General features: G+C 41.3%; 1 protein-coding gene across 3 annotated transcripts in view; it reads right to left on the bottom strand.

Moving 5' to 3' along the window:
- Positions 1–18,331, bottom strand: part of NLRC5 (NLR family CARD domain containing 5) — a 42,990-nt gene that overhangs the window by 20,538 nt on the left and 4,121 nt on the right. The window contains exons 4-14 of one of the 3 annotated variants that reach the window (XM_087971707.1): positions 17,909–17,992; positions 15,724–15,807; positions 14,153–14,242; positions 12,662–12,727; positions 11,314–11,397; positions 11,131–11,214; positions 10,254–10,340; positions 7,848–7,922; positions 6,215–6,298; positions 4,555–4,638; positions 698–781 (exon numbers count right to left, since the gene is read on the bottom strand). In XM_087971707.1, coding sequence (XP_087827833.1) covers positions 698–781; positions 4,555–4,638; positions 6,215–6,298; positions 7,848–7,922; positions 10,254–10,340; positions 11,131–11,214; positions 11,314–11,397; positions 12,662–12,727; positions 14,153–14,242; positions 15,724–15,807; positions 17,909–17,992 — 906 coding nt within the window. The remainder of the gene's footprint in view (positions 1–697; positions 782–4,554; positions 4,639–6,214; positions 6,299–7,847; positions 7,923–10,253; positions 10,341–11,130; positions 11,215–11,313; positions 11,398–12,661; positions 12,728–14,152; positions 14,243–15,723; positions 15,808–17,908; positions 17,993–18,331) is intronic. The other 2 variants (XM_087971708.1, XM_087971709.1) reach the window with 2 other exon arrangements.

Genomic DNA, 18,331 nt, shown 5'->3' with positions numbered 1-18,331 from the left:
CAGGTGCTGGAGGGAAGCCGTTCCACTGGCTGTCCTCACTAGTAGGCAATTTCTCCTAAGGTGGATCTCTCCTTTTCATCTGTTACTGTACTTCTTGTCCTGCCCTCAGGTCAATATGTTGACCTCCTCTTCTCTGTGACGGCCCCTCAAATAGCAACAGCACTTAGATTTATACACTGCTTTACAAAGCTTTACAGCCCTAAGTGGTTTACAGAGTCATCCTCTTGCCCACAACAATCTGAGTCCTCATTTTACCCACCTTGGAAGGATGGAAGGCTGAGCCAACCTTGAGCCTGGTGGGATTTGAACTGCCAAATTGCAGGCAGCTGGCTGCAGAAGTAACTTGCAATACTGTACTCTAACCACTGAGCCACCACGGCTCAAATATTAGAAGACTGCTATCAAGTCGTTCTCTTTGTTAGACTAGACAAATGCAGTTCCTGCCACTGTTCATCATATGTTTTAGCCTCCAGCCCCCTAATCATCCTTGTTGCTCTTCACTGGACTTTTTCTAGATTTCAACATCTTTTTTTATATATATGATGGTGACCAGAATTGGACAAGCGTATTTACGCAGCACCTCATTCTTTACACAAAAGTAAACCCAGTAAATAACACTGTAATTATTGGAACAAAGTCAATGAACAATTGGAATTCCCTTACATGGCCAACAGCAGTATAGTTAAAGGCAACTTACTTGATACTTTTTAAGTGATATTTGCCCTCCAAAGCGTCTAGAAGAATACTGAGACTGTCCAAGCTGAGGTCACTATTGGAAAAACTAGAAGTGGAAGAAAAGTGCAAGTTTTTAGAAAGGTTGTTCAGAAAAGAATGGAACCAGCAAACTGGCAAATGGTGCAGTGACCCTATGAAAGAGAGGCAAATGCAAATATGAAAGCAGTTCATAAGGATAATAGCTTTTCAATTGTTTATGTTTATAACTTTTTTTTATTCAAGAACAAAACCAAGAATAACTTTACAAAAATGCATATTCTAATAAAAGTATCTAAAATCAAAGAATAAATTCATTTTAAAGCACAATTTCCATTATTTGGAAGATGAGGGTAAGAGACTGTGCATATTAAGGGGCATCATTTGCTGCTAAATTAAATTACCACAATAAAGGACAACAGTGAGTCTTTGAAAAATAAATAAATCTAAAAGACAGCTTTCTGAAACTCAAAATAAACCAATCTTAATTTTGTTTAGTATGGGGAGGAGGGGTGTCATGCCCCTGGTGGAGACTGGGTCTGAGGGAAAGGAAGGACAGCTGACAGGGAGTGGAAGTGTGGCTCTGGAGGTTGTGGAGGAGGCTGGGGAAGGGCAGAGGCCAGCTGAGCAGTCAGAGGAGGACCCAGCCCCATCCCCTCTCCATCCTAGGGCACGCAGGGAGGAGAGGATAAGGGAGAGACGTGGTCTACTTGGGAAGAGAAGGCCTTGATCCTCTTCATGGGCTGCAGCTGTGACAACTGGATAAGAGGACAGACATGCGTATGGGCTAACGCTGTAAACAAAGCATGGAACTATCTCTAGTTTATGGTTCCTCTCTTGAGTTTGGCGTCCTTCCCAGTGTTTGTTCTGATATCTGTGGACGTCTTCAAGCCCTGGTCTTGCCTGGTATGTGTTGCTTTTTTCCTTCTTCATGTAACTGTGTGAATGTTTTTTGTCTTCCATCAAGAATATTCGGAGCTTGGAAGCAAAGTGAAAGAATAAAAGGGGCTTCACTGGTTTTCTGTGGCTGTGTTTGTTTTGTATCCCACCCTGGGTCATCACACACCATCAGTTGGACAGTATTACTTGGTCTATTGTGTGGATGCTTGTGTGTTTTTAGGAGGTGGGGAATTTTGGCAGATTGGGGGGGTGTTCAGGGATTGTCATGTGTGTGTGATTGTTAGGTCTCTGGGTGTTATGTGAATTTTGTTGTATGTGTATTCTGTATGTATGTATGTATGTATGTATATATGTATATATGTATGTATGTATATATATATATATATATATATATATATATATATATATATATATATATATATATGTGAATTTTGTTGTATGTGTATTCTGTATGTATGTATGTATGTATGTATATATGTATATATGTATGTATGTATATATATATATATATATATATATATATATATATATATATATATATATATATATATATATATATGGATCTGTGGTATTCAGGTTTTCTCCCGTAAGATTGGAAGTATCTGAGGCAACGTTTGATGAAGTCTCATTCATCATCTTCAGGCTTCTGTCTTCAGCTCTGTGCTTCTCACTTTCTTCTTGCAGAGTGAGAAGCACAGAGCTGAAGACAGAAGCCTGAAGATGATGAATGAGACTTCATCAAACGCTGCCAGATACTTCCAATCTTACGCGGGAGAAAACCCGAATAACCAGAGATCCACATACAAATACCCGCGAGAACCTCAGAAAACAAATATATATATATATATAATGACAATAAATAATTCAATTCAATTCAATACTTGTTTAATCCAGCCATGCACTACCTGGAGTATATTCCCCATGGATTCTCTCTATACCTCATGCTACATTTCTCTGGCATCTCCTGAAAAACCTCAGGACCATCTGTGATTTTGTAGAACAGCCTATTCTGAATCACATCAGTTATAGAGTTCCAGGTGAGCCTATCACAAGGGGGCAGGGAGAGAGGGAAACCTGCAAGCTTTCAAGATTCTGTTATCCTTCCTGGAATGCTTGCAGCTTCTTGATCTGGCCTACTCACAGGGTTGGCATCCATCATGCTTCCTTAATGGTTCATTCCAATGTCCCCCCACCTCGAATTAGGTCTCTCATATCCTCCCCCAGGTAAGCTCTTTTATAGTTTGTAAGGCTATCACATTAAGAAAGCTCACATTTCCTGCTGAAGCTCTCCGGTGCTTCTCTCATGTGCTACTAAACCTCCCAGGATGGCAGCCAGCAAAAATGAACTTCAGAGGGCCAATGAGGGCTTTTACACCTCATGTCATAAACAATAAATCTGTGTCCTGATAATGGTGATAATTTAGCAAATATCCATTTCTTCCCCATTCGCCTATCCTTTTCGGTTTGCTGTTCTCCCTGCTGTTTTGCTGGAATAGTTTTATTATAGATTTAATTGTTTGGTATAGTTTTATTTCGTTTCTAGCAGATGTTGTTATTTTATCCATTGATTTAGGGTTCTTCAGGGCAGAACTAAGCTACTGTTCTTTAGAACAGGAGAAGGCTTCAGGTATGCTTATTTACAAAAATGCAATCATTTTTCAAAACCCTTCTCTCTCTCTCTCTTCTCTTTGCACCAACAGCAGAGAAAAGGAGGGCTGGTGGAACTCTGGGTGCCCCTTGACTCAGATTCTTCTGCTCTGAGTTCTCCATCCTGCTGAGTGTCCACATGATGTGGCCAAGGAATGAATCATTCTTCTTTCCTTTTGCTAACACCCACCCTGCACCATAGAACACAGAACACAGAATTATGGTGGTGGCAGGGACCGAAGAGGTCTGTCAGGGTTCCAGCAATTGCCCTAATTAAATCGTGAGCCTCGAGCTTCAAAAGAATCCAAAAGATTTATTAGGAGCAACATGTCGGCATTATCCCAGTTGAAGCCAACTCTGACACACGTGATTCACGGTCACCTGTGACTCTGTTTCCCCACTCCCCCGGGTGTGTCGTCAATCAGATTCTCCAACGAAGCACGCTCATGGGCTGGGCCTCATCCATCACATTCTCCAATACAAGATTTTCGGGAGCAGAAGATCCGGTAGCCTAGCTACAATCTTTGTAAGATATGCATGGAATGTACTTCAGGGTCCCTCCTCCCCACCTACGGCAACTCGAAAACAGGCATAGGAACTATTTATGAGTTGACAAGATCTTTTAGTCCAATCCCCTGCCTGAGCAGGAGAACTTATGCCATCCTGATCAAATGGCTGCCCAGTTTAGTTTGAAAACCTACAGCAAAGGAGCATCCAAACTATTCCATTGATGAACTGTTCTCACAGTCAGGAAACTTCTCTTAGTTGTAGGTTGGATCTCTCTTTGATAAACTTCCACCCATTCCTTCCTGTCCTGTCCTCAGGTGCTTTGGAAAATAAGACAATCCCCATGTAGTCGCTGTATTGTTCAAAATTCAGCCGCTTGGCAACCGACTCATATTTATGATGGTTGCCACATCCTGTGGTCATGGGATCCGCTTTTGCAACCTTCTGACGAGCAAAGTCAACGAGGAAGTTGTTCACTGAACAACTGAGTTACTAAATAACTGCAGTTATTCACTTAACAACTGTGGCAAGAAAGGTTTTAATTTGGGACAAAACGCACTTAACAATGGTCTCACTTAGCGACAGAAAACTGTGGCTCGATTGTGGTCATAAGTCAAAGACTACCAGTATCCACCTCATCAATAAATCAGAAGTATTCCTTGAAAATAAGTACTAACCATCTTTATGAAGCCCCTCCTTAAAGGAATCCCAAACAGAAAGAACTTTCTCATTCCAAAAATCTGTATTTTGCAATAAGAAATTGGAAATCAGTAGCAGTTTTGTACTTACTTAATATCTTCAATGACAAAGCCCCGTTGCAATATCTTAGCTATGTATTCAATGCTGGCAGGAGGAATCCTGCCCTCAGTTAACCTGGAAATCCAAAAACAGGGCAAATTGAGAAAAGTCTGGGAGTGTGATTGAACACCACTTGTTTTCACATGTGTGACACCGTGCAATGCACAGAAAAACATTTGTTCATGTAGTGAAATCTATCTATCTATCTATCTATCTATCTATCTATCTATCTATCTATCTATCTATCTATCTATCTATCTATCTATCTATCTACCGTATTTGCCGGCGTATAAGATGACTTTTTTGCCCTGAAAAACATGCCTCCAATTGGGGGGGGTCATCTTATACGCCGGGTCATCTTATACGCCGGCAAATAGTAATTGGGAAGCACTGCGGCTGCCCGCGGCTGAGGCACTTTTGCGCACCGTGGAAACGAATCCCGTGAAGCCGAAAGGAGCAGCCAGCCTTCTCCCAGCTCCCAAGGAAACGAGGCTCGCACTGCCCGAGCTCCGCTGGGGCTGTCAGGAGTTGTTACCGCTGGCGCGGCTCCGCGCAGCTCCAGTCCCGCGTTGCCTCGGGAAGGGAAAGGCAAAACCAGGAGCCGCTGCTGCCATTGCAAAGCGCCGCCGCGGCTCTTCCTTTTTGCCTTTCCTTCCCGAGGCAACGCGGGACTGGAGCCGCACGGAGCCGCGCCAGCGGTAACAACTCCTGACAGCCCCAGCCGGATACCTCAGCGGAGCTCGGGCGATGCGAGCCTCGTTTCCTTGGGAGCTGGGAGAAGGCTGGCTGCTCCTTTCGGCTTCACGGATTCGCTTTCCACGGTGCACAAAAGTGCCTCAAAAAAAAAAAAGTGCAAAAGTGGAAGGCGTGCGGAAGAGGGGCGAGTATATAACAAACTATATTTTGAGTGGAAATGTTGGGGGGTCGTCTTATACGCCGGGTCGCCTTATACGCCGGCATATACGGTATCTATCTATCTATCTATCTATCTATCTATCTATCTATCTATCTATCTATCTATCTATCGACTTACCTGTCTGTCTGTCTGTCAAGATTGAACAGCTTTGCTTCTTTACAACCTTATTGCTATTTCAACTTGCCAATGAACTGAGGGGAGGGGAGGGTAGAATGGAGTGCTGAGATTATGTGCATGGATCGTGAGAGCCTGGAAACCATCAAGGTCATCACTTCAGCTGCTTGAGAAAGAGATGCACTGTTCCCATAACAAAAAGAATCTCCTAATCGGACAATGTGAACACCCAGGGGTGGAGAGAAAGGGAAGCTATTGTTTAAGTAGGCAAGCCTTTGTGTGGGAAAACCAGCGCTGGGTTTGATTCTTCAGTACCAAAATGGTGTTTCCAATAAAGTTTTACTTTTGGGAATTCAAAGCTCCCGAGAGTGTTCATTTATTTCGGGTTCACTAGTCAGACAGTTGAGAGGGAGACTTACAATACAAAACATACAGCGGTGCAGAACATATAATTAACAGAAGTAAAAGCAGAATTAAGAACAAAGTTAGAAATACGACATAAGCCAATCTTGAAGAGTTTCACAAACAAGAGGAGGGGAAACAAGTCTGCAGACATCCAGAATCTAATAAAGACAACAAAGATAGGCAGCTAACCCACACTTTAGTTTAGATGGGACCTACCAAAGTTTCTGCAATGCTGGAAAATACATCAAAGCATCAAATGAAGTTGGTCCTTCAGCATCAGGAAACAATGTGTGAGATGTCCTGGAACAGCCAAATCACTTTGATCAATTAATCAAATGAGGAATCAATGCATCTAATATTAAGCCAAAATATTATTTGTTTTTGGCTTAATGCGACACAGGAACTCACCCCCTGGGTTGTTTTTAGCATTCAGTTATCACTTTGTTTTTGGTTTATGAATCCTAGCTTATTTCAATCATGCCTTTATATCTGACCCCCCTCACCCCCACCCTTATTTTTGATTTATTCACACACCCATTTTATTTAATCTCAGATAATTTTCTAAAAATACTCTGAAATCAAACTGATAAGGGAGGACTCCATAGAAAATTGCTTTCAATAGCTTTGATTGAATTCATATGCTAAACCATCCAAATGAGTTCTTATAACAATGTATAATCTGGTTACTAAGTGGACTTATTTTCAGGATTTATACAATATACTGAACTATAAGTTAACCAAATAGGTAAGGTTCACACAATATGCAGCTAAACTCCGAACCAGTTATAGACAAAACTTTCCAACTAGAAGACTGTATACATGTATTTCCTAGAATGTTACCTGTCCTGTTTAAGAAGATTCATAGTGGTTTGTTTGATTTTTGCAGAGGAAGAGTGGTCAAGGGTTTGACGAGGGGGACCTACTTTTATTTTATTTATTTATTTGATTTGTCAATCGCTTACAAGATAATAGGTATAAGAATAAACATGAGTATGAATACAGGAAATAGGTACAAATAAATGGGGACAATAAGACGGGGACGGTAGGCACGACTGTGCACTTATGCACACCCCTTAATTGTGCACTAATTCATTGTCAGCCATGAGAATCCTCTAGGTGAATTTGGACCCTTTATTTTCTTTCTGTCAAGCCAAAATAACAGGGCTGTTTACAACAAGGATAAAATCAGAGGAAACCCAAAAGTGTTGCCTTCAGTCCCTTAAAGAAAAGTGAGGCATGTCTAATCTCTCCACCAGTTAGCAAGTCACTCAAGTCTTGTTATGTTCTCCATTCATTTGAAATTTTCTGTCCAGGCAAATGGCAAGAAACAAATTAGAACATAGAATCATAAGATCAGAAGGGACCTCCAAGGTCCCTCTGCTCAAGGCTGGAAACCTTGTACTATCCTGGTCAAATGACTGTTCAATCTTTTCTTGAAAACCTCCCAGGATGGAACACCCACAACATCTAGAGGGAACCCATTCCACTGTTTAATTGTTCTCACTGTTAGGAAATTTCTCCTTAGTTCTAGGTTGGACCTCTCTTTGATTAGCTTCTGTTGTTACTTCCTGTTGACCCTCTGGTGCTTTGGAGAATAAGTCGACTCCTGCTTCTCTGTGACAGTCGCTCAAATACTCGGAGAAGGCTAGCATGTTCCCTTAATCCTCCTCTTCAAGAGGATAGACTTACTCAGTTCCTGCAACTGTTCCTTGTATGGTTTAGCTCCATAGTTTTATCGTATTTGTTGCTCTTCTGTGCACTTAATATCTTTTTTAGTATAATATTATCAGAACGTCCCACACATTCATAAAATGTTTGGTGGTAAACACCAGTAGAAGGACTTGCTTACCTGTTGACCACAAACTCTCCTTTCCCCACCTGAGGAGGAAATTTCTGTTCCAGCATAAAGAGGGAACCAGCTTTCCTTTTGAAAAGTCAAAAAAAAAAAGAGAGAAAATGTAGATTGGCTGAAAGATTTAAGGCTATTCTTAGCCATCTCCCAAAAACCTGAAGGTACTTTCTACTGTACTACTTCCTGAGAATGCTCAGGAAGATAAATCTACCTCAGCATCTACTTCTCTCCTACTACCGCAGCATCACTGAGAGTGTCCTGACATACGGCATCCTTACATGGAATGGGAGCAGCTCTGGAGCAGACAAAAAAGCATTCAAACTGGCCAGAATATCATTGGTCTCCAGCTACCAGCCCTGGACGACATCTTTGTATCTTGCTGTTTGAGGAAGTCGCACAACATTCTCAGCGACTCTTCCCATCCTGCTCACAATCTTTGTGAACTGTTGCCTTCTGGCAGAAGATACAGAACCATTAAAACTCGGACTACACGTTTCCTGAACAGTTTTTATCCCAGAGCTATAGTTGCACTTAACAATGAACTTAAGGACCACCTTGTCATGCCCCTGGTGGAGACTGAGGGAGAGGAGGAACAGCTGACAGGGAGTGGAAGTGTGGCTCTGGAAGTTGTGGAGGAGGCTGGGGAAGGGCAGAGGCCGGCCGGGCAGTCAGAGGAGGACCCAGACCCATCCCCTCTCCATCCTAGGGCACGCAGGGAGGAGAGGATAAGGGAGAGACATGGTCTACTGGGGAGGAGAGGGCCTTGATCCTCTTCATGGGCTGCAGCTGTGACAACTGAATAAAAGGATGGACCTGTGTATGGGCAAACGCTGGAAACAATGTGTGGAAATATCTCTAGTTTATGGTTCCTCTCTGAGTTTGGTGTCCTTTCCAATGTGTGTTATCTGTGGACGTCCTGCAGCCCTTATCTTTCCTGGTTTGTGTTGCTTTTTTCCTTCTTCATGTCACTGTTTGTGTGGGAGTTTTTTGTCTTCCATCAAGAATATTCGGAGTTTGGAAGCAAAGTGGAGGAATAAAAGGGGCTTTACCTGTTTTCTGTGACTGTGTTTGTTTTGTATCCCACCCTGGGTCATCACACACCATCAGTGAGCTGTTGGACAGTATTACTTGGTCTATTGTGTGGATGTTTGTGTGTTTTTAGGAGGTGGGGAATTTTGGCAGATTGGGGGGTGTTCAGGGATTGTCATGTGTGTGTGATTGTTGGGTGTGGTCTCTGGGTGTTATGTGAATTTTGTTGTATGTGTATTCTGTGTATGTATGTATATATATATATATATATATATATATATATATATATATATATATATACACAATGACAATAAAGAATTCAATTCAATTCAATACTTGTTTAATCCAGCCATGCACTACCTGGAGTATATTCCCCATGGATTCTCTCTATACCTCATGCTACATTTCTCTGGCATCTCCTGAAAAACCTCAGGACCATCTGTGATTTTGTAGAACAGCCTATTCTGAATCACATCAGTTATAGAGTTCCAGGTGAAGCTATTTTGCCAAGGTGCCCACTTTATAGGACATCCTCCCTCTTTAGAAATTAGAAGGAACCCAATCTTGCTTGACTTTCATAAGGCCTTCAGGACCTACTTCCATGCCTGGGTTTGGGGTTCTGTGTATACAGAACCTGTGTTAGTGACTGTCAATTGTGATTTTGCTCTCAGCCACTATCATTTGTGATTGGAACGGTTTTTAATTATTTTAAGATTGTTCGTCACTGAGAGTTGTCTGAAAGTTGAGTCATCACCTGGACTGGTTTTCCTGTTGGTTTGAGACACTTCTCTGCTCACCCAAGTGTCTTCATCTGCCAGAACAAGTTAGTTAGAAAAACAGTTGTTGGAATGTACCATTTCCTCCCACACCAGCCACAGGGGTTTCTTCTTCAAAAGGTGTGGCGATATTTGAAGACTTTCAGTCATCCAAGTAAAACGGTTAAAAGTTGAGTCATGAGACAACTGATTTTTTTTTGTTCTTGGTTTGAAACATTTCACTGCTCTCATCCAATGATGGAGCTGCTTGGACAAGCAGCGAAATCTCTCAAATCAACAAGAAAATAAGCCCAGTTGCCATGACTCAACTTTCAGACAATTTTACCTGGATGACTGAGAATCTTCATCAACACTGACAGTTATTTGTCAAGATGAATGGCGGAAGGAAGGAAGGAAGGAAGGAAGGAAGGAAGGAAGGAAGGAAGGAAGGAAGGAAGGAAGGAAGGAAGGAAGGAAGGAAGGAAGGAAGGAAGGAAGGAAGGGATCCAGTCTACTCAAAAGCCATTATATCCCCAACTGCAATACAACACAGGTCTTGAATAGGACCCTACCCTACAGAAAGCAATCAGTCAACAATAGAGATGGAGGATTTAATTACATGATGGTGATCACTTCTCCCTGGACTTCAGCAGCCAGACTCAGGAAGGTGGGAAAGCTCTCATCTGTCACCCATGGTTCTTTTATGCTAGAAGACAAAGCAGAAGTGCTGAGAGAAGTGTGTTTCCTTGCAGAAGGTTCCTCGTGGTTTTCCCCTTCATCCTAAAAGAACTCTAGACCACATTCTCTAGACCATGGAGATACTGTTAGTAGTAGTAGTAGCCAGGAGACCATAATGGTAATGCAGAGTAATAGTTTGGCTTGCCAAGATACCAGCCCTGTTATAGGACACACTTGCACATTTCCCAAGGTGTGCCACAGGAGAACAAGCTGGTTTTGCACCAGAAAGACAAACAGCTTTTCCTACAGCATCACCCACGACCCCTAGCTGCCTCGCAAATGGGTGCCGCAACCGGAAAGGTTCAGAGCCACCAGGAATTTGCCTGCCTGCACAGAGCACCAACTCCTCTCCCCATCAAAGTGGTGCCTATCTATCTACTTGCATAGAACCTGCTTTTGAACTTTTAGGAGGACAGAACAGAAGCTGAGGCAAGTGATGGGAGCTCACCCTGCCAAACACAGTTATTGCTCAAACTACTGGAGCCAAGACCATCTCCAGCATCATTAAGTCACTGAGTCACCGCACCTCTTCATACAGAGGTGAACTCTAGATATCATCAGTGTAATGTTAGCACCTAATTGGGTAATGAAATATCTGAAAACCACCAATCTAGCTCAAATACCAAAAACTCCATAATTCAATCTTGAACTGCAATATTCTCTTCTGAAAGTTCCACAGAGCTGGAAGTAATAATAAGACAAAGAACAAAGCAGAATTTCTTTGCACTTTCTGATTCCCTAATTATATATCTACTTACCATATTTTTTGCACACCGGTCAATCTCCTTAGAGACTTAAGAAGAGTTTTGGCACTTCTAAGTGTCAGGCCATTGTTTATTGATCTAGGAACAAATACAATAAGCTAGTGAAAAAATCTGGTTGGATAGCTCCTAACTAAACCATCAGACAGGAGAATGTTATGAAATAGTGCATGAACTCACATGAAATTGCTCAGGACAGTGCATTCTTTCAGCCCACTCAACAGCTGTGACAGATGTTCTGCTTGGAGGTTGCATTCCTTTAGACTAGAGGGGGTAGGAATAGAAAATCAACTCAGGTGACTTCTTGTGCATAGCTCAAGAAACCACAGAGTTTGGCTACCCATTTTCTATCCTTGGCTGAATTGGTTGGATTCTGAATAAATGCTTAGTTACCTCTTCATTCTCCCTCCTTCCCTCCCATCATGAAGGACGGGAAAAAAAGATAAATCTAAAAGTTAAACTTTTTGCTGTGGTCTTCCCAAGATTAGATGGGCCATCCTGGTGAGGAACATGGTTTGCTATTAATTTACTAAGTCCCCAGCAAAGAGATAAATTCCTATTACTAATGCCTCTTAAATAAGTATGTATGTACGTAATGTAGAAAGAGAGAGAACGTGTGTGTGTGTGTGTGCGCGCGTGTGTGTGTGTGTGTGTGTGTGTGTGTGCAGGTAGTCCTTGACTTACGACCATAACTGAGCCCAAAATTTATGTTGTTGTGAGAAATTTAAGTGAGTTTCCCCCCATTTTATGACTTTAATTGTCATATTTGTTAAGTGAATCATTGTAGTTGTTAAGTGAGTAACATGGTTGTTAAGTGAATCTGGCTTCCCCACCGCTTGTCAGAAGGTCACAAAAGGGAATCAACGTGACCTCGGGACACTGCAACCAGTTTTCAAAAATACGAACCAGTTTTCAAGCATCTGAATGACCATGGAGATGCTGCAATGATCATGTGTGAAAAATGGACCTAAGACGCTTTTTCCAGTGCTGTTTTAATTTCGAACGGTCACTAAACAAACTGTTGTAAGTTGAGGACTAGCTGTATATATCCCCCCCTTTTATTAGTTAACAAACCATTCAAGGCAGCAAACGTATTCAACACACCTTCCTTTTCCTCCTCTTTTCCATGCTAAGGGAGGGAGTAGAGCTTGCAACTAGGAGCCCAATTAAGTAACCATGTTTTGCAAATTGTGTGAATTCAACCATCATCACTTTGAAAATCATATCCCAGATGGATAGCTGAAACAAACACACAAACACACACAACACCTTGCACTAAAGTTCATTTACATTGTGAAGGATATTAAAAATAGGGAAAACTGGCAATAAAAGTGTATTGTAGGGGACATTAAAAATATTCCATCAGGAATGATGTATAAATGCCTTTCAAATATGGATGAATAAGGTGACTTCAGGGTAAAACATAGCAGTTCTCATAGCACAGGATTTGAGCATTGACAGACTCCAGAAATAATTTACAAAATACTCTAAATGGCTAAAAGGAGAATTTGAGTAATATTTCACTTACCTCAGGATCTTTTGAGGTTTATCTTGTTTCCTGAGTGTGATAAGCAGCATTTTTTCAGAGCACAAACTGGCAAAGAAAGAAAAAATAGACAATTTGAGAAAAAAGTACAGACAGGGCAAACATCTCTTGAAATGTCTGTTCATTCTGTTCAAACCTTAAAACTATTCTCTATTCCAAGATCCCCAGGTTTTTTTTTTAAGATAAATATGGCCAGAACTTAAAGAATGCAAATGAAAGCCATTGTATGGTTCTCTATTCCACCTTCTAACAAATGTAACAGACGCTGCAAAAATTCAGAATATCAGGAAGCAAAAAGCGATTTTGTTCTTACTTGAATGCTTCACAAGATATATAGGTGGAACTAAGTTGGATTCTGACCCTCTCTGTAATCTTTCTTTCAGGGATCTTCATAAAGAGGCTCAAAAACTTCAAAATGGCAGCCACAACCACACCATTAAATGTATGTCCAACTTTGGCAAGTTTAAGACCTGTGAACTGGCTGGCTGGAGACTTCTAGGAGTTGAAATCAGGGGTGGGTTTCTACCGGTTCTGTCCACCTCTGTAGAACCGGTAGCTCTGAAGAGCAGCAGACATAGAACCGGTTCTATGTCTGCTGATGTTTTTGCCCACCCGCCCACCTGGGCTCTTACCTGATCTTTATTTCCTGATTTTTCAACTTCAGCTGCCGAACGAGGCACAGCTGCAGTTAAAAAAGCAGGAAAAAAGGGCTGTTTCAAAGGCTGCTTCTCTGCACAAAGCATGCTGATGACAATTTACAGGCGCGCGGCTCGCAGCGTTCAGGGAAGCTCGTAAATCCCGAACCGGTAGTTAACCCATCGTATCCCACCCCTGGTTGAAATCCATACGTCTTAAAGTTGCCAAGGTTGGATATTTTCCCATACATGATCTACATTAAAAAGGAACAGAGCTTTAACTGCAGAATTGTAATCACCATCTTTACTTTTTTAAAATTTTATCACACTCTTCAAATCCCAGTTTATATTCATCCTACTTTTGCTTCAACAGTTTTAATTAGGAAAGGCCCTTTGAACATGATCCAATTACATATCCAAATCAAATTAATGGGTAGAATCTGATGGACACTTTATCAAGTTCCATGCTTCAAAAGTGATACTTGGAGAAATATTTATTAAATTTACATGCTGCCCATCTCACCCCCCTTTTTTTTTTTTGCTTCAAACTGAAACATAGAATTGAACTGATATTCTGAATCGACTCAAGTAATCCAAAGACTGAGAACCTGGACTGAATTCTCAACCAAACTACTAATCTATTTCCCTTACTTTTTCCTGTCCATTCTCCTTTTGATGCCTTCTAAAATAGAGCAAGTTAACTTCTAATTCCTTTTTCTCAGCTTACTTCAAATCCTTTTGAACATCCAGCCAGCTTGCCTTTCTTCCCTGAAAACCCCATTTCTACATCCACAATAAAACCAAAAGAAAATAAATTAGTACAAATTTATGGTTACACCTTGCTTGAACTTCAACCACATCATCCTTTGTGGCAAGGAAATTAACAAGCAGGAGAAGTCCATCTGGTGAGGTTCCATTGTGGTTGATTCTATGAAAGAAATAGCAATTGACAGATTACTTCACTTTCTTTTAATAAAGGTTCGACATATGTTACATGGTTTTATTAAAAACTATCTGTAATTTTTTTCCTATGTGTTTAAGATGTTGCTAAAGTGAAGTAGTCCATCTTCCTAGATTCTGTTATGCTTGAGTCTATACTAGAATTGAAATTAATAGATTATTTTCCTTTTGAAAATAAAACAAATGTTTGTCATTTTCTTCCAAAGCAATTAATGATAATGGTCTCTTTTATTCAAATTTCTTATCTAAAAACCCCCAATAATAACTACTAATAACTTCCCAGTTTCATTTGAACCTCAATATCTAGGTCAGTTCTATTGCATATTAAGAGGAGGCTAAAGTTATCTTTAGCATGACTATTCTCCAAAACACCTGAAGGAAGATGAAGAAGCAGCAAGTGGAAGCTCATGAAAGAGAAATCCAACCAGAAATTAAGAAGAAATCTCCTGATGGCAAGAATAATTAATTAGTGGAATGGCTTGCCTTCAGAAGTTGTGGGTGCTCCATCACTGGAGGTTTTAAGAAGAAACCGGACAGCCTCATTTGTCCAGGATAGTATGAGGATTCCTGCTTGAGCAGGGGGTTGGACTAGAAGACCTCCAAGGTCCCTTCCAGCCCTACGATTCTAGGGTTCAACATTTTAATTGACAAGTTTATATGGTAGTTTTATGGCTCTTATTACATTTGTGCTTGCTGTTATATGTTACAGCTACTTAGTTGATCATTGACCATGAGCAAATAATGAGCATTTGGAGCTATTATAGTTCAACGGACCATGTGAATCTAGGAACTGCTAAAATGAGTCCCACCATTAAGCAATGACAATACAGAACTGGTGAGGGAGATTTAACCACCAATATAACCTGGATAAGAATAAGAGTCTATGGAGATTCTCAACCATCCAGGTCACAGTTGTCCCAAAGGTGCTTTTTTTTCAAAAGGCAATTGGACTTTCTGGAGTTTTTTCTTCGAAAATGTTTCATTTCTCATCCAAGAAGCTTCTTTGGTTCAGAACTGAAGCTTCTTGGATTAGAACTGAAATTTTTTCAAGCAAAAAACAAGAAAGTCCAGTTGCCTTTTGGAAAAAGCACCTTTGGGAGTACAGTAAAAAATATTTTATATATTTAAAACATTTCTATAGCTTTCTGCCAACTCTTGGTGTCTTCCGAACAAAAATCAGAAGACACATAAAATCATTTTTAAAATTATAGATCTCAACCAATTAAAACACACACAAAATAAACCGGGCATCAATCGGTTCTAAGAATACGATGCAAATTTTGCATGTTCCTAATATAACCACTCATTCTCTGGGAAGGATTTCTGCGAGTGGAGATGATGGTAGAGAGACAGCAGGTCGAGGTTCAACAGATAAAGTTGCAATGGGGGTGTCACTTTCCCCTAGAATCCCATAACTTCCCCTCTGCCTCTCACACTGAATCCACTTACTTCAATGAGCAGGAATTCTGGATCTTGGGCAAATGTTCGAAAATCCACCTTAATCCTTCGTTGTCAAGATCATTCCCAGACAGACTGACAAAGGAATTTTAAAAAAATGTAAGTTTCCAGGATAGTTATATTTAAAATGTCCCTATTAGTTCAGGAATTGTTTCTTTTAAAAAAAAGCTTAACCAACTGTGAAGTTGTTCTCAATGGAAAAGTTGGACTCCATTCTTGATGACTTCATAGCAGTATTTTTAATGATTAAATTTACAGATGACTGAGAGACATGTCCATGATTAGTTTTTTTGCAACAAAATGGAAGTACAGACAGTCCTGGACTTAGAACCATTTGTTTAACAACGGTTTGAAGTTGTAACAACAGTAAAAAAAGTGACTTGTGATCATTTTTCACATTAACAACCATTGCAACATCCACACAATCAGGTGATCAAAATTCGAATGCTTGGCAACTGGCTCATATTTACGATGGTTGCAGTGTCACAGGGTCATGTGATCCCTTTTGGCGATCTTCAAGCAAAATCGCTGTCAGGGTTCCGACTGATGCCCTAATTAAATCATGAGCCTCAGGCCCAGCTTCAAAAGAAATCCAGTTATTTATTAGGAGCTTCATGTTGGCACGGACCAAGTGAAGCCAACTCTGACCTCACTTAATTCGAGTCTTGCCTCTGACCCTGTTTCCCCTCCCCCTAAGGTGTGTCATCAGTCACATTCCCCAACAAAGCAATTTCACAGGTTGTAGAAGTCCCTCCCTCCGGCCATTGACATTGCCAGCTGGAATGTGCTTTATTTTGGCTGAAATGCAAGTTCCTCGATGCAGCTGTGAGGCTTGATTCCCCATCCCATTCGAGATGGCAACTCGAGAGCAGGTCAGGGATGCTTCGTGAGTTGACAGTCAGTGGGAAAGCCAGATCCACTCAACTGTGTTACTAACTTAACAACTCCACTCATTCCCTTAACAACTGGGGCAAGAAAGGTAGCAAAATGGGGCAAAACTCACTTAACAAATGTCTCACTTAACATAAATTTTAAACTCAATTCTGGTCACAAGTCGAGGAATAGCGGTAGCTATTGTGGTGATTGAGTTTTCTTTTGCCTTCTCCATTGCTTCTCAGGCTGGCTTGATTCATTTTCTGTTTCATCCATCACCTATTTGAATTAATTTATAACCTGCTCAGAACTGTGACAATCCATTAGTTTAGGTTTACAATCAACAAATCCACTGATATCCCCTCTCCACTCTGAGAGTGCAAGGCAGCACTTTTGGTCTCCTCCCTTATTTTAAACTGACAAGAACAGCCCTGTTGTAGAGTTGAGGGAGAGATGGCTAACTTGGTGCTTAGTGGAAATCTGAGTCACCTTAGTCCCAGTTTAGCATCTCCATCTCTCCATCAGTGTCTCTGTCATGCCCCCCCCCTCCCCGGTCAGAGTCTGACTCTGACGAGGAAGACGAACAACTGACAGGGAGTGGGAGTGTGGCTCTGTTGGCTGTGGAGGAAACTGGGGAAGGGCAGTCAGGCTGGGCAGAGCAGGGGAAAGGTAGAACAAGGGGGAGGAGGTTCAGAGGAAGGCCAAGGCCCACCCCCTCTTCATCCTAGGGCACAGAGGGAAGAACGGAGAAGAGAGCAATGTGGGTTGCGTGGCTTAAGGGGGAGAAAAGGGCCCTGATTCCCTTCATTAGGCACACCTGGGGGGGGGGGAGTTTATAGGAGAGGCAGATGGGAGGGGCGATTGTCGAGAACAAACACGGAGTTTATCTAGTGTTGGTGGCTGTTATCTGAATTCCTGGCAATCTCCTAACCGATTTGATTTATTGCCATGTTACTTCACTTCTGGAATTCCTTATCTTGCCCTGCTGGATTTGTTACCTTATCTTGCCTTGTTGGATTTATAGTTTAAAGTTTTCTGTTTTCAACGTTTAGACTGGAATATCTGCAGCCAAAGGCTGTTGCGGGTTCATGGAAGAGTTTGTCTCCAGACCAGAGAGTAATACTTATTCTCTGGCTGTGTTGCCTTTGTGCCACACCCCGGGTCATCACAGTCTCTCAACCTTGGCAACCTTAAGAAATATGGAGTTCAATTCCCAGCATTTCTCCAGGTCCCATGCCCACAAATTTAGTACAGAACTTTGCGAAACTGGGGAGACCCAACTGTAATAATATTCCTCTCTTACTCCAATTCTGCAAGATGGTCACAGTTTTCAAACACAGCACACAGTGCTCTGAGATCAGGCTGGTCAATGCCACAGTGGGTGAACCTGTATGAAGACAGTTCAAAGTGAAAGCTAGAAGCAAGTCCTCTTTTAACTGTAGAAAACAATATTATAATGATGCATTTGTCTGAAAACTGGCTAATGAACCCAGGAAAAAAGGGAACATTGAACTATTGAACATTTTTCAGCAAACCATGGATTGCTATAAAATGTAGTGGACTTTGTTTTGCCTTTGTCTCTTGCCTGACTTCTAATGTTCTGGGAACTGAGATCAAAGCTAAGTGATTAATTTGAACAAAACACACATTAAAATGGAATACAATTATTTTGCTTATTTATTAAATTAATGTGCTGCCCATCTCATCTAGGGTTGACTCTGGGTGA

The sequence above is a fragment of the Notechis scutatus genome, chromosome 9, assembly GCF_049901735.1.
Source record: "Notechis scutatus isolate UNSWTSFEM ecotype Mainland chromosome 9, rNotScu1.2, whole genome shotgun sequence".
NCBI lineage: Eukaryota > Metazoa > Chordata > Lepidosauria > Squamata > Elapidae > Notechis > Notechis scutatus.
Note: the sequence above shows the minus strand (reverse complement) of the source record. Positions and strands in the feature narration are given on the sequence as shown.